Genomic DNA, 17,148 nt, shown 5'->3' on the forward strand with positions numbered 1-17,148 from the left:
TAACTGAATCTGTAAGTCAGCTGTGCTGTTTACTTATGAATATTATATTTCATTCTGGTGCGCTTAAAGTTATCGCTACTGTGTAATAGTAGCCTATGCTATTCACCAACTAAACATATCCTATTCAATGTGTTCACAGTCTCTTTCACGGGCATCATTTGTAGTAGCCTATTCACAAACTGTTTCCTCAAGCATAGCGTTTTCTCGGAGTTCACTGTGTGCTTTCTACCATGCACAAATAAAAATGTCACTGAACTTTTGCTGTGTAATTGTAACAATGAGCACTCAAACACACCAAACCAACAATTACTAAAAACAAAAACTGATTTTGCATGGGCATTTTGCACTAGCACTTAGAAGGTTGTGGTATACATAAACACTCAGTCAGCTACACTGTTTACTTCTGAATATTATAGTTTATTCACAGCCATCATTTGTAATAACCTAGCCTGCTCCCTGAATTCAATGCGTTCACAGTCTCTTTCACGGGCACCAAACCAACAATTACTAAAAACACACACAAAAACTGATTTTGCACGGGCATTTTGCACTAGTTTAACAAAAGAAGAAGAAAGAAGTAGTATGGCGTGCTTCGTCTTAGCGTCTGTTTCCATGGTGACTCATCGATTCGCTGCTCTGTTGAGAATGTCTGGTGTGTGTTAACCGTTAACCTATTTTTTACAGTCTATGCCGTTAACATACTTTGAGTTGATTGAACTTCCCGGACGTGTTTTTGGAACCAGCACAGCTCGAGTAAGCAAGCAAGCTTTGAGTTAATCAACCAAGAGTTCAGGGTATGTTTGACGGTAACCATGCTTTCTGGAATACACGGTTATTTTTACTTACACAAAGTTTTGTTCGTAGTACTTTTGTGTCAGGGCACGTCAGTGCATTCACCAGACAGACGAACAGGAAGCTGTTAGCGGTTAACAAATGTTCTCATCTCCTCTGTGCGAGCTTTAGCAACATCCTATTATTAGTCTTTCCTCTATAAATCATCTGCTGCACACGTGTGCGTCTGTGTGTGTGTTTGTGTAAACTCACATGGATACTGTAGGCCTACTGATCTCTCATCTTCTGGCGGAGACAGCAGGACACAATCATGCAGCAGTCCAGCAATGGCATGCAGAAACACCAACCAAACTGCGAGACCGTCTGACACTGCATGCATGGGAAACACCACAGGTCAAAGCAACCTGAAACACACACACACGTGGGTTGATTCTTACTTTTTTTAATTAGTGCTTTGTGAGAGCAAGGCGGTGCCTGATTTTCCGGACATTTTCGGTGCTACTCTGGAACTTATAATGCAACATCAAACCAGGATCAGATTGGATTGCACAATCAAACATGCTGTGGGAAAGGGAACCGAAAGTTCATGGTTCAGTAGGTAGACTTACAAGTGCCCATATCAGAACAGCAGTCACAGATGCCTGTGGTCCAGGTCCCAGAGGAGACATGCTGGGTTGTCACAACCGTAGTAGTTGCATGTGCCATGACTGCAAAGAAAGAATGGACGGTGATGGAGAGATAGACAATGATATCGAGGTAAATGAAGTAAAGAGTTTCTACAAGTGTCACACTTTATTCCCTAGAATATTAAACTATAGGGTGAATTCCGGTCGATTGGGACACGTTTTCCAAAAAAAGTGTCCCAATCACCCTGAATTCACTATTGTTAGAGTTGCAGAGACACCTTTATGATAAACCTTCCCATTACACTTATTTCTTTCAAAGTCGCTGTTTGCTGTTCAAATGAGTCAGTTAGAAACTCCCTTAAAAGTTTTACAGATTTGCAGGTGAAAGTGAACTTATTAACCGTTCCTTTTTCCATGAATGGAAAAAAAGCTATTTTGAGAATCTGACCGATAAAATACAGAACTTTCTGAAAATGTAGTAGCCTATTATTCTCTTTTTAGAAGCGGGCTATAATGAGATCAGTTTTTAGTTTTTAGATTGTGTGCTTATTGTGAAGGTAAAGTTTTCTGATTAAACAATATCCTCCTGAGACCCAGAAAAAAATTTTTTTTTGAATTTGTTTTTTTTTTCATGTCATCACATTGTTTAGAGCATAAGAAACAAATGGTAAAAAAAAAACATTTTTGAAAAATAATATTTTATTCATACGTTATGCTATGTCCTCTGTAGTGGACACCAGGACTAAGTTGTTTAAAAAATAAAATGACATGAAATTATATGTATAGGCAAAAACAACAGGGATTTTTTTTTTCAATCACCAATAAACTCTGGGGTTTCAGGATTTTTTTTAATCAAAATTTGCATAAAGATGATTCTCAACTATGTTATGAAAGATATAATGGACTGAATTGATACACCATTTTACTTTATGCAATATGTGGGTAAAATGGCCATAAATTATTATTCCCATTCAATGCAATGTATCTATACACTGTATCTAATTTGCACATTAATGTGTTCTTGGAGCAATATTTAATGAAAAAAAGAAGTGTAATAATTGGAGTAATAATTGGCAACATTTTAACAATAATATCTAATATTTCATAGGAATATTGATGTATAATTTATTTCCATATTCACTTGTTGTGTCTCCCAAAATGCCTGATAAACAAGATTTAAGTCCTGGTGTCCTCTACAGTGGACATGTATGAAATCAATGCCCTGTTCTGTAACAGAATGTAATTTTTTTAGTTGAAACCCCATAACAGTTTTCCTGAGATGTTGGTTTATGAAATACAATTTGAAAAGTAGTCCGATTTAAATTATAATTACAATATATTATCATATTTCCTACATTTGATCATTTGAAGAAACAAACTCTTATTGCGCAGATATTCGATAAACACGTTTAATTGTTGAAGAAAAATCTAAAATAGCATTAAACATTCGATATATTAGTAAAAAACGAAAAAAGTGTCATCTACCTTGCCTAATCGGTAACATATTTCAGTCTGGAGAAGTGTAGCGCTGGGGGTCATCAGAAAAATGAAACCTAAAAAGAAGGCTCTTAACCGAAATGAGAGCGACACTCTGAGCGATGCATCATTTGCCTGTTTGTTTTCTACCACAAAGAGAAGGCGTATCGACACGTAGTAGTACATTTCTTTTAGTAGTAGTTCTGTGGAATGAGTCAATGAGATTTCCGCTCGAGACATTTAATATATCAACACTGTAACACAAATGATATAGAAATAATCCAAAATAAGTTTGTTTAAAATTATTTTATTGGTGATTTCACCATGTAGTCTACAACATGTTCTTAAAGGGATAGTTCACCCCAAAATTTAAAATTCTGTCATTACTCACACTCAAGATGTTCTAAACCTGTATGAGTTTCTTTGTTCTGTTGAACACACACACATTTTTTTTTAGAATATTGGTAACCAAACCATGTCTGGTCCCCACTGACTTCCATAGTATATATATCTATTTATATATTTTTCATATAATGGAAGTCAATGGGTAAGCAACGGATTGGTTAACAACATTCTTTAAAATATCTTTTTTGTGTGTTCAACAGAACAAAGAAACTCCAATCAACATTCCAATCAACTAATCAGATTTGAGCGACAAGTTTATTGTTTAAGTAAAGTTTAGGCTAAAAACCAGGGCAAGGTTTAAACATTAGTGTTATTCACATATCATTTCCCTCTGATTCTAGGGATATCTAATTGGTAGGGATTGGTCTAGGCATGAATAGGAAGTGTAACCGGAGGAGACTGGTGCGCTAACAAGGAAGCTAAAGTTTGGTGCTGTGACACTGACACGGATGGGTATGAGTGTTACTAGGCCAGTAAGAGCTATGTAAACCTCATACCACTGGTGCGCAAGTGGCTGTGGTCTTTAGCGTCCTCGTTAGCATAATATGGTTGTAGGCCATATTTTATTACAGATGTGAATCCAATAAATGTGTAATATTGATATTTACAGTTTGCATTTGTCTTACTTTTCAGGAAAATTTGACTGACTGACTGAAGGAAATCTCAGTACAAATCGTGTCGCCTGCATCACACAGCAGCACGAGCTTCGCTCACCTCGTGGTTTTACTAATATAGATTAGATTAAATAATCACAAGTCTCAGAAAATCAGAGAAGGAAGGAAGGAAGGGCTAAACATTCAAAGGCGAGGCGGCCTATCAAACATGAGGGAAAGGTTTTGGAGTTTAGCCCACATGATTCCAATACAATTCTTCTCTCTGTCCAGTTGATTTCTTGTCCTCTGTGTACAATACAAAAATGTAAATAACTTATGTTATTTTTATATGACACGGATGGGTTGACTGCATATCATTGTATATCATATATATACATATATATATAGCCTATATCATTTGATGGGTGTAGCCTAGTGATAGCGCAAGTAAAAATCACATCAGTCACAGTCTTCATATTAAAAACAATAAGCAAAATGCATTAAAACCACTAGAAGACCATGCAATGTTCCTCCGGTTCACTCATTATTCTCTCTGATTATGTGTTTAGGCTTATACTACTAGTGATGGGTCGTTCGCGAATGAGCCGGATCTAAGAGCCGGCTCTTGTAGGTGAACGACAGGAGCCGGCTCGCATATCTGAAGAGCCGACTCTATTTTTAAAAATATAGCCTATAGAAATTAAATCATTATGTAGGCTAATAATGAAATAATGAATGATTTTAATTGTATTTAAAATAATTGACTAATTCCAAAACCAACAAAAACATAATTATATAGGCCTAAAGGCGCACACACATTTGTTTCGACTGTCTGATCAGCCTCACATTCTGTTCCTGTCAATCATACACGCGATGTCAACCAATTAAACTGCATGAGGGAGGGCCGAGCTAACTCTCACACACACACTAGAGATGCGGATAAACCGCGGATCGGGCGGATGACGTGACGAAAAATAATATTTTAATTAAATTCGGGCGGGTGGCGGTTGAACCAGTCAAATGAAAAAAGTTTGCCACTAAGCAAACAAGCTATGCCCAGCTGTCAGTAGCCTACTATTGGAGGAGGCCTAAACGTCTCTTAGATGAGACTGCCTGGGTTATTTTGTTATTTTGTTTCGATATTAGTTATATTTTAAAACAGCCAGTCGTAGCCTACCACTCGTGGAATAGGCATTTAAAAGAGAGACAGATTATGGTCTGATATGACTCAGAAATGACATCGGGCAATTGCAGCGCAATATGTTCAGAAGAACGCAAGAGCTAAACTTCTACAAGCTCAATAACATCCACATAAAAAATAGTTAGTCATATCTTTGCCCATTAATTAGACGTGCAAGGCAAGCAGACAAGTTTTTGGGTTGTTATGGACGATTAAAAATGTGAATATTCACGTTGCACAGTTGTGTGGTGGACTTTCAGCGAGTTAAAACATTATATTTTTTAAAAGAGCCGTTTGTGAGTCAAAAAGAGCCGGCTCTTTTCAGTGAGCTGAGTCAAAAGAGCCGGAATGCCCATCACTATATACTACATCATCAGCAGTGGGACAATAAAAACAATCCAGTGATACCGAGATTAATGGGAGCAGTTGCTTTTATTCTCTTTCATGAGAAGGGCCACAAAAGAATGTCATTTCCTCTTGCTCTATTCTTCTTCACACTAGATGTTGTAGTATGTTTACCACAAAACCACTGTGCCCCCTCTGCATAGTAGTACTATTTACCACCATATGTGTGTGTGTGTGTGTGTGTGTGTGTGCAGCCTATGTTGGAGGGATTTTTCCACCTAAAAAATACAAGCAATAACAAATAAGCATATAGGCAAAAATGACAAATCCATAGACCAATCCAGACAAGACCAAAAGCAGGTAGGGGAGACCGGGTATGGTTGTAACACTTTTTGCTTAAGTAACTATAACTCACTGAATTTTGTAGCTAGAGTTCTCAAACTTTTATACAAAGTACCCACATGTGTTCACTACAAATGGCACCAATTCAATCCTCTACAAGAATATCACAGACCTTGTGAGTTGGTGTCAAATACATGAAGTACCTTCGTTACAACCTACCCCAATACCGGGGTAGGTTGTAACACATGCTGGGGTAAGTTGTAACAATTACACAAAAGAAGCAAAAATGGATGCCACACTATAAGATATGCTTCAAAAACAGGTTTATTGACATAAAAGAACAATGTCTCAATCCCTCTCTGGAACAGACTGTCTGATTAACTTGTGTGTGTGTGTGTGTGTGTGTATATGTAAATGTGTCTACTTGAACGAACTTACTTAACAGTATACTTGATAAACAAACTACAATTTCTAACAAAAAAACAAATATCTATCTGTGTGTGTGTGTGTGTGTGTGTGTGTGAGAGAGAGTGTGTGTGTGTGATAGAGAGTGTGTGTGTGTGTGTGTGTGTGTGAGAGAGAGAGTGTGTGTGTGTGTGTGTGTGAGAGAGAGAGAGAGAGAGAGAGTGTGTGTGTGTGTGTGAGAGAGAGAGAGAGAGAGAGAGTGTGTGTGTGTGTGAGTGTGAGAGAGAGAGAGAGAGAGAGAGTGTGTGTGTGTGTGTGTGTGTGTGTGTGTGTGTGTGTGTGTGTGTGTGTGTGTGTGTGTGTGTGTGTGTTAATCAGAGTCACAGTGCTGACAAATGAATGCCGGTAAACCCAGGAGTGCAGGTTTTGTGGGCCCAGAGACTGCATAGGGCACATTTTTCCCAGACCTCCTTCGGCTTTAAAATCAATCAGTTGTATGATAGGGGATGGTTGTAACACTTTTTTTGTTTTTGTGTGTGTTACAACCCACCCCACCCCTGTCAGTCACTGTTTAGCTAGCTGTATTAGGTTTGAAATTAGCAGGGGAAAACTGCATCACATTTTGCCTAAGAAACTACATTTTAATCTAATATAAGTCAAACTTATTTATCTGCAATAGTTTAGATACTAGACAAAAAATAGTCTTGGTCAAAAAATTTACTTTCTTACCTCAAAATCAGTTTTTTCTCGATAAGTTCAGATTGTGTCAGTTTTCAGACTTGACAACCACCATGCGTTGTCAGGGAGACAGTAGGTAAACATTAAAATGATTGCATGACTCCTATCTTATCCCCAATTGGTGGAAATGGTGGTGTTACAACTCTCCCCGTGTTACAGCCATACCCGGTCTCCCCTACATGAGACAAAAGCAACTGTTAAATGAATAAATGTGACGAGAACGCTTGCAAATGTGAACGGGAAATCAACAATATATAGCCTACAGGATATGTGTAAGATGTAGGCTACAGGATGGTATCTAGTATATTGGAATGCCGTTACACCCTTTTCACATTTCCGGGTTTGTCAGAAGCGGAAGTCTTCATAGTAAGGTAAATGTCTATAGTGGCGAATGAGAAAATAGTATACATTAAAATTTTTTTTTTTGTGTGTTCCCATTTGCTCATATAGCAAAATAAAAACTCCACAATTGTGTTTTCACAACTTCAAAAATAGAGAGAGATTGATAACGGTCATTTTGACCGTCACTCCCACAGCCGCTGTATTAGAAACACCCTGACGAGTCACAACAGCGCAAACTATCTTTGTAATTTAATGCAAATGTAATATAATGCAAAAATATAGTGTTATAAAATTAAATTATAAAACACGTTGGAGGATTTACGATGCTCATCATGACCATTAAAACCAAAATGCGTCATCACAGTATGTGAAAAAGGTCCATACTGAAGCCAGGAACGAGAGACAAGGACTAGTCTTTATATACTGTCTATGGGACTAATCAAAACTGTGAGAAGAAGGACCTCTGGTGGTGAACGGGAGTGATTGCAATTCTAAAGTTGAGACTGGCATGTGGTTGGGTGAGACTGTGAGAGATCATGAATATTTATCAACCGGGGTGTTTAGAAGATACAGTCAACTCCAACTATACAAAATGACACAATAACAATGGATATAGGCTACTGCTACCGTGAAAAAAACGAACAATGTATCCTGAATCAAGTAAACATTAACATAACATTAACTCTTAACCTAATGAGGATCTGTCTTGAAATGGTGGACTGATAAAATGACCTACAAAAATATGCCACATAGCATCTTCTGCCTTATTTTTGTTTTTTACCGTTGCCCACTGAATTTTTTTTATATATATTATAAATATTATATATTTTCAAAATGTGTTATCAAAACTTTTTTCTTTTGTCAAATCAACTTAGATAATCAGTGTGGTTCAGATAACATAATATTTTGAGTTTATGTTGATTAAACCAATCTCCTTCATTGAATTAACTTTTTAATTAAAAAAAACTCAACATTTTAAAGCAACCATGTTAACTTATTTTAAGTTAAATCAACAATATTTTGTTACAATCTGATTTTTTTTTTTTTTTTTTTTAACAAAATGAATGTACTATATTTTATTTGTAATATTTTTTATGTAATATTTTATGGTACTAAATTATATTTATGGTATAGTTATGATCAGTTTATTACCTGTTATCACTTTTTTAGCATAGACCTGAAAATGAAATTTCCAACTTAAACTGTCATAAATCTTGAATGCTTTGGATCACAGACTGAAGTTTAGTCTCATTTTAAAGAAGGCAGATTATTGCTGATGTGAAAATAGTTCAAAAAGTGAAAAAAAAAAAAAAAAAAAGTTAGTTTATTATTATTATGAAAAAATGCATTCAAATAGGCCTACTGGTCACATTTTTTATATGAATATAGCCTATGTTCCAAAACATGTTTTAGCCTACTCTAAAACTGTGAGATTTCCAAATTTGAGGTTGATATCGTTGAAATTCGTCTCCCATTAAATGTGGACGTTTTCGAATCATGTCCATGATTTGTGTGTGTGTGTGTGTGTGTGTGCGTGCGTGCGTGCGTGCGTGTGTGTGTGTGTGTGTGTGTGTCTGTGTCTGTGTGTTTGTTTGTACACAGCAAGTGCCAAAAGGCCTACCATTCCGACAAAGTAGAAATTTCTAAAAACAAATAACGTAAAAAACGTATAAAATGACTGAACAGCACCAGAGAGTTAACATAAATGTTTTTGTTTATCATTATTATTAAATTATGTTGTGAGTCTTCGAACACTAGGTGGCGCTATGTTCCAACTTTTACTGCTGATCTCTGATAAAGAGCCGCTCAGAATCGCCAGCAGGTCCTCAGTTCAAGAACGCCGCCTGGGAGCAATACAATACAATTATTACTTTTAATCAATTAGGAGTTTTTTAACACAGGGTGGCTATAAACTACAATTTTAACCAATGAGCAACGGGGTGAAATCACATGACCACCACCCTTCTGAGTAAAATACACACATTCACTCTCATTATTAAGCTTGGAAGAGCCAGGATATTTTTTATTTAACTCTGATTGTGTTAGGCTGAAAGAAGAAAGTCATATACGCCTATATGGCTTGAGGGCGAGTAAATTATGGGTACATTTTAATTTTTAAGTGAACTAGGCTATTCCTTTAAATGTACACACACACACACACACACACACATGGACACCTTAAAAAATATATAATCACCGCTCTGAGTGGAAAGTTTTAAAATAAACACGTATTTAGGTAATTTGATTAAGTCAAGTCACCTTTATTTATATATCGCTTTTTACAACACAGATTGTATCAAAGCAGCTTCACAATGGTAACATGAAAATAATACAACAAAGTTTGTTTCTAAAAGAAAATTGCATCATTGTCCACCTTAAGTAAGGCAGATCAATAATATTGCTGAATATTAAATGTCCCCAACTAAGCAAGCCAAAAGCCAAGGCAACAGTAGCAAGGAACCAAAACTCCATCAGTGACAGAATGGAGAAAAAACCTTGGGAGAACCCAGGCTCAGTCGCTCAGTTCTCCTCTGGCCAATGAGCAAACAGTGTATGATTATGATCGAGGCAGCGTCAGAAGTCAGATTGGTCGTGTCGATGAGGCCTTCACAGGGCTGATGAGGCTGGCACTTCAGGGATGCGTCATGGATGGGTCCAGGTGCAGGTCCACCATCTGATCTGGATACGGCCGGGATCTGGCTGACTTCAGTAAACAGGGAGGGACTGGTTGAGACTTCAGGACTGCGTCGTCATCATGTCCAGGCGCATGTCCTTCATCGGATGGATACGGCCTGGATCCGGCGGACTGCGGGAAACCTCGGATAAACAGAGAGACTGATATTAGCGTAGACGCCATCATTATTATGATGTAACAAGTACATCAGGATTTATGGGGAGTGTTCCTGGTTCCGGCTGACCTAAACTATGCGGCCTAACGTTGAATTATAGAAGTCTATAATGTGTTATGTGTATGCTAGGTCAAAGAGATGTGTTTTTAGTCTAGATTTTAACTGACAGAGTGTGTCTGCTTCCCGGACAATGTTAGGAAGATTGTTCCAAAGTTTTGGTGCTAAATAGGAAAAGGATCTACCGCCAGCGTAATTTTGAGATCGCAATAGACGTGAAGGACTATAATGCGTTAAGAGCTCGCTCAAGTACTGTGGCGCTAAACCATTTAGTGCTTTGTAAGTGATCAGCAATATTTTAAAATTTATATGATGTTTAATAGGGAGCCAGTGCAGTGTTGACAGAACTGGGCTAATATGGTCATACTTCCTGGTTCTGGTAAGAACTCGAGCTGCTGCGTTTTGGACCAGCTGTAGTTTGTTTATTAAGCGTGCAGGGCAACCACCCAGTAGAGCATTACAATAATCTAGCCTTGATGTCATGAACGCATGAACTAATTGTTCTGCAGTTTTCATTGACAGCATATGACGTAATTTAGATATATTTTTAAGATGAAAGAATGCGGTTTTACAGATGCTGGACACGTGACTTTCAAATGAAAGATTGGTATCAAAGAGCACACCCAGGTTCCTAACCGACGACAAAGATTTGACAGAGCAGCCATCAAGTGTTAGACAGTATTCTAGGTTATTACGTGAGGAAATCTTTTGTCCAATAATTAGAATCTCTGTTTTTTCAGAATTAGGTAGTAGGAAGTTGCTAGTCATCCAGTTTTTTTTATATCAGCTATGCATTCCATTAATTTTGTGAATTGGTAAGTTTCGTCAGGGCGTGAAGAAATATAGAGTGTCTCATCAGCATAACAGTGAAAACTAATGCCATGCTTCTTAATGATATCTCCCATGGGCAGGGATGGGCAGTATTTCAGATACATGTATTTAAAATACGTATTTGAAATACAAAATACTATTTTGTATTTTAAAGCCTTTGGAAAAAATCAAATGTAATTTGTATTTAAATACATTTAAGATGAGTATTTTTGTATTTTCAAAATACATAAAATACTTTTTGCCAGTCATAAGTGTGAATTGATGGAACTTTTTCTAAACCGTTTACATAGATGGGCCTATTTGTGGGGTAAGCAAATTTATCCGTGCAGCTTTTAGTGGGCAGGAATTATTGGGGACGTTGGAGTGGAAAAACAAACACTGATGAATGATACTCCACAAACATCTTCAGCTTTTAGTTTTATTATACATTAAAAAAGGGGGTAAATAGTGTCAAATTAATCTAAATTAATTCTAATTTAAAATTTTAGATACACTTTCTAATTTTAATAAACTTATAGAAACAAATAAACTTTACATAAAATAAACATAAAATTACTTAAAAAGTATTGGACTACTGCAAAAAGAGTTTGAAATTCAGTTTATGCTGTGGAAACAAAACTGATATTGAGAATTGTGAAACCATGATATTGTTACTGTGAAGTAAAATTGAGATTTTGGTCATATCGCCCATCCATATTATTTGCTAGATAGCAGAAAAGGTTCCCACAGTTTTACATACAGTATTTTTTAATAGTGTTCACCACAAGTAATAGACTACATTGTAACCAGAAATAAGTAGCCTATAAATGGCTGCTATTTTTCATAAGTTTATTTGTAATTGCCAGAAAGAAAGAAAGAAAGAAAGAACGACAGAGAGAGCAGAGATGAGGTTAGGAATGATAAGTCAGTAGGCCTATGTAGTTTCTTCATTCACTGTGACCTATACCTGAACTGGATGGCCAATTTCACATGTATTTTGTGTATTTCCAAAATACAAAATACTGTATTTGTATTTAAATATATTTTTTCACACAATATTTTGTATTTGCATTTTAAATACATTTCCATGTATTTATGCCCATCTCTGCCCATGGGTAGCATGTACCGTGTGAACAGCAACGGTCCTAGTACTGAGCCTTGTGGTACACCATACTGAACTTGTGATCGATAAGACATCTCTTCATTTACTGCTACAAACTGATAACGGTCAGATAAGTATGATTTAAACCATGCTAGTGCATTTCCACTAATGCCAACATAATTTTCGAGTCTATTTAAAAGAATGTTGTGGTCGATAGTGTCAAATGCAGCACTAAGATCGAGTAACAGTAATAGAGAGATACAACCGTGATCGGATGATAAGATTACCACGTTAAATTTAAACTGCAGCCTAAAAGTTAAACTAAAGATTTTGCAAGAAGTTGCAACACTTCCCGCTGGACCCTATTGAAAAAAAAGAAAAAAAAAAAAACCGTACAATTGCTTAATATAATAACCACAGTAGACTAGAACAACACTATATAATAGTTTCAAGCAATGATCAAACAGTTTTAAAATACTTCTGACTCTCGTTATGTGTACAGTAGTTAAACACCTGCCGCGTTCCTCATGCAAACATGCTTCACACACACAAAAGATAAGCGCTACTCGAACACGGTGAGGCGGTATTAACATAAAGTGCCAACATGACATCTTTACGCACTGAAGTTATTGACACACGCCCTCTCTCCTCTCTTTCTCTTTGCTCATCTCGAGAGGGAAGTAAACGTGAAGTACTCTTTCCATCAAGAGACTGACTTCTATGCGAGGAACGCAGGTGTTATTGACCGAAACAAGAGCACCGAATTCAAGTTCACATGAACGTTCGGCTTTTGGAGAAACATTTGTCGATCCAAATGAACCGTCCGCACCAATTGAACGCGTTTTGGCTTTACGGAACGTTTTGGTTGTACTGCACGAGCGAGGCCTGAAGAAGCGGTAGGATGTCAAATACCACAGATGATGCCAACACGTATCCCCAGGTACGTGTTTGGGCAGCGGGAGTTTCTCTGATCATTTTGGCCTTTTTCAACCTGATCATCAACTGGACGATAGTGCGCGAGGTGCGCCTGCGGAGCCACGCGCGCTTCGTCCTCGTGTTCCACCTGTTGTTCTCCGCGCTGGTGTACTTCGCAGTATGTTTCAGCTTCTACTTACAAAACTACCTGAAAGCAGACACCACGGAAACAGTATGCACGGTGCTAATAAGAGGACTGATGACAAGCGGTTCCAACATCATCCTCACCATCACTGCGATGGCGCTGGACCGTTATTTCGCCATATGCTACCCGCTCCACTATGGCAAAGTTTGTTTCACACCGTGGCCGTGGCTCATTGGGATCTTTACATGGGGACTCGCGTCGATTATCCCCCTCACCTTATCCCCCAACATAAAAAATGACACAGTGCCCTGTGGAAGGAAAGCTTTGAAAGGCGGGGAAATGCACAAAATCGTTTTAATATCACTTTGTACTATTCTTATCGTGTACAGTTATGTGCGGATCTTGTATGAGGGACGCCGCCTGGGAGTGTTGAACCGGCGCAACCGAGCAGCGTGTCGGACTATCGCTCTCCACGGGGCGCAGCTCGCCGTCTTCATCCTCCCCAATTTTATACTGTTTTTACTGCATATCCTTAAAAGCAAACAGTTGCTCGAGGGTTCCACCAAAGAGTTTTTTGCAGTGATAAGTTTCGCCTTCTTCAGCCTGGCGCAGTGCATCGCGCCGATAGTATACGGACTGCGTAAAGAGGAGCTTATGGAGCATCTTAATCACCGATTCCCGTGTTTATCCGGCCGGTTGAAAAGCATTTTGGAGTGGACTGTCAACATCTCCCATCCCAATCGCCGTCGCCAGCAAAGGTAAGAGAACGGCATGATTTACCGCGTATTTGTCTCAGCGAAGGCGTTACGCATCGCAATATAGGGGTGCATTTGGTAACGTGCTCTTGCTAGCCATTATGTTCAAACTGGTAGGCTATTAAGATTTTAAACTGCGTTAAGACGAACAGCTTTTGCTTGAGTGTAAATGATCTGATGTGGGCTGTGACATGACGAAGAATTAGTTTTGTTTATTGGATTTTCATAGTCTTAAAAATAAACGCTCAAATCCTGCTTTGCTTTTACAGCATCTAGTCACAGAAGAGCCAAACCACTTTTTATTCTGCAAGTGAGATGAACCCCGAACTAAGAACGAAACCCACCTGTTCATGCATTTATTTCCCCACAGTTGTCTTGTGAATAGGCCTACAAGTAAAAGTCAAAGCAGCTACCGAGATTTAGGGACAGAATTTGATCAATCTCAATTAAAGATCATCATATCCTCCTCATGAGATTCAGAAGTTCATTTATGACAGTGGTTACGCTATTTGTGGTTTAAATATCTATTGAGAACATACTGTATTGAGTCCTAATGTGTTTTGAAGAGGACATATACTGGGCTTGTCTGCCATTTCAAATGTTTTCGGGGGTGTGGCCATAGCCTATGTGATAGATTAATAGATTATAATATAATATGTCAAAATAATCAATTGCTGATTAGATATTAAAAGACAATAAAATAAGCTTGTGTGCTATGCTAAATACTGTTTATTTTTGTTTATTCTGAATATATGCTGTGATAAATATCTGCGTGGGAGCCACGAATCTGTTTCCACATCTCAAAGTGAGAATAACAAGTAGTAAACATCAGTGAGTCCAGATTCATGTACACTAACTGTACAGTTCAAAAGTTTGGGGGCGGTCAGATTTGTAATGTTTTTGATTTGTGACTTATGGTCACCGAGGCTGTAAAATATTAGTGAGTAGCCTACATTACACAAATATGTTTTAAATGCACTTTTAAAAATGTAAATACTCTAGTCTTTAGTGTCACATGATCCTTCAGAAATCATTCTAATATGCTGAATTCGAGCTCAAGAAACATTTTTCATTATTATCAATATTGAAAACAGTTGTGCTGCTTAATATTTTTTGTCAAAACCATGATCCTTTTTTTTTTATACGGAGACCCTAAAGGGACATGGCTAAGAAAGGAAAAGAATGAGATGGGAGGAAAAATAATTTGCCAAATGTTTTGCGTTCTCCTGAGAAACTGCGTTCACCCTCAAAGAACACAAAAGTTTTGCGAGGAACGCAAAAGCATCGACACTTTTTTCCCTCCCGTCTCATTTTTTTTTCCCAACCACCATGTCCCCGTAATTTTTCAGGATTCTTTGATTTATTAGAAGTTTAAATGAACAGCATTTTTATCTTGCTGACCACAATCGTTTGAACAGAAGTGTAGATCTATTATAAAGATTTAGAAATATTTAAGGAAACTGGTGCAAGACTTGCACACTTTCCTCTGGTGGTTTTACCGAAGACTAAAGCCACATTACACACTTCAGACCACAAACACACGTCTGATGCATGTTTGTAAACCTGCACAGCTACTGACTACACCATACAAAACATTTTAGGTGTATCTAAGCTGCTTTGCTGGACTCCCAGGCTGGCTTTAGCTCAACTAAACCAGATGAGCATCAGCTTGCACAGGCTGGTAGACCAGTTTAAACCAGTTTAAACCAGCCAAGACCATCAAACCATCTTAGGCAGGTTTATTTCAGCACGGTCAGTAAGACGAGAGACCATACTGAAAAGTTATTGACAACCAAATTGTACATGATAATAAAGTCCATGCTTGAATTTGAATTGATCCAAAACTCTTTGTTTATTTCAGGGAGCGGAGAATGACTTCAGAGACTTTACTATCACGAGAGATCTCGCAGACGACTGTGTGAACATCTCTGGGTTAAGGACCAGGCCTGATGTTGATTTCTTCAAATGGAATATTTACCTACCGAGACGGAGATTAACATTGAAGCAAACTTTTTGCGATGTGCTGCATCTCTGAAATTCGGGCAACACTTCTTTTTTATTTTACTGAGAAAACAAACTTATGACTTTTAGAGAACTGTGATGATTTCTACTATTCAAGCCACAAACTCAAGTATGGACAAAATACAGCAGCTAAACGGCATTCAGGAAAAGTGTCAAAGACATATTCAACTGTGATTTTTATATTGACAATATTAACTGTAAATAGTATCACTGGCTTAATGTGATGTGAACAAGAGACCATTATGTGGCATTGATCTGTATTTTCCTAAAAGCGTTGCGAATCTCTTTCAGCACGACGTGTATAAGCTAATGACCCAAGTAAACAAACGAAACTTGGATTATCAGACTGTGAAGCAGGTTTGTCATTTATACATTAAACCGGTGACAGTTTAAGATTTGTAGTATTCAATGTACTATGTTTGTAACAACAGCATCATCAGTTGTCAAGAAAGACACAGTTTTAAGGTCCCTAACACTCATTTACAAATTCCTGTAAACGGTCTCCTTAGTTACAATACATGGTTAACCATTCAGAAACTAGTGCAGTTTTGAAAGGAGATTTGAAATATTGTTAAGCACTGCAACAAAGAGCGCATATTTATAATTATGTCAGGCCGGCGCAGCTGTATTGTTAACAGAAGTTCTTTGTCTATTTTCTTTAGAAATAATTACATGCCTTTCAGGAGATGCCAGAGAAGAAGGAAGAAGGGAATGATCATTTAGGATAAACTGAATCTACTCTTACAGGAGTCATGTATCTGTGCAATTTCTATGCAAAATCTATGCATTTTAGTCTGCACTTCAGTATTTGTATGGCCTAATTATATCTTATTGCCCGTTTGCAATAAAGACCTTCTGTATTTATGTTAAGATCAAAATTATATTTAGTTCATAAGAAAAACATAACTGAGACAAACAGCCTCATATGATATGAAACTAAAGTGTCTTTCTATTTTAGTCAGGAGAAGGAACTTCTGGGCAACTCTGAACAAGACATTTCGGATTAAAACCACAGTTAAAGTTAAGGTTCAGTATGTAAAGCCACGAAATAAAAACGTTAACCAAGAACGACAAATTGAAAACATTTGCAAAATGCAGGCAGTTGGACCGGATATTGGACAGAGTTTGGTTGAAAAGACTCAAAAGTGCTTTGTTCGGAGTGTATCTGTTCACCATTGAGCAATAGCTATGTTTCCATCCACCTATTTTTATGCGCATTTTGGGATATCACATTAAAAAACGCTGGATG

General features: G+C 37.6%; 1 protein-coding gene and 1 long non-coding RNA gene across 3 annotated transcripts; one reads left to right on the forward strand and one right to left on the reverse strand.

Moving 5' to 3' along the window:
* Positions 1 to 1,157: 1,157 nt before the first annotated feature.
* Positions 1,158 to 7,219, reverse strand: LOC311080125. The gene is made up of 4 exons (XR_014605522.1): positions 7,166 to 7,219; positions 6,894 to 7,077; positions 1,401 to 1,499; positions 1,158 to 1,196 (listed from the first exon to the last, which is right to left on the reverse strand). It is a non-coding gene; the product is annotated as an uncharacterized lncRNA (long non-coding RNA).
* Positions 7,220 to 12,681: 5,462 nt separating this feature from the next.
* LOC311078940 (odorant receptor 131-2) lies at positions 12,682 to 16,763 on the forward strand. 2 transcript variants are annotated; one of them, XR_014605306.1, is made up of 3 exons: positions 12,714 to 13,880; positions 15,739 to 16,256; positions 16,562 to 16,763. XR_014605306.1 is itself a non-coding variant. In XM_084107992.1 (2 exons), the coding sequence occupies exons 1-2, from the start codon at positions 12,964 to 12,966 to the stop codon at positions 15,797 to 15,799; spliced, it is 978 nt and encodes a 325-aa protein (XP_083964118.1). In that variant the 5' UTR covers positions 12,682 to 12,963; the 3' UTR covers positions 15,800 to 16,292. The 2 variants fall into 2 exon arrangements, 1 of the variants encoding a protein (XP_083964118.1); XM_084107992.1 differs by lacking the exon at positions 16,562 to 16,763 and having other exon boundaries at positions 12,682 to 13,880; positions 15,739 to 16,292.
* The last annotated feature ends 385 nt before the right edge of the window (positions 16,764 to 17,148 follow it).

Source organism: Abramis brama (genome assembly GCF_963993115.1).
Source record: "Abramis brama genome assembly, chromosome: 3".
In the NCBI taxonomy this organism is placed as follows: Eukaryota; Metazoa; Chordata; class Actinopteri; order Cypriniformes; family Leuciscidae; genus Abramis; species Abramis brama.

Excerpts from the sequence above, each read along its gene's own strand:
- LOC311078940 (XM_084107992.1), top strand. The coding sequence starts at position 12,964 with ATGTCAAATACCACAGATGATGCCAACACGTATCCCCAGGTACGTGTT. Across the intron at positions 13,881-15,738 it reads AATCGCCGTCGCCAGCAAAG|GGAGCGGAGAATGACTTCAG; the intron begins GTAAGAGAACGG and ends TGTTTATTTCAG.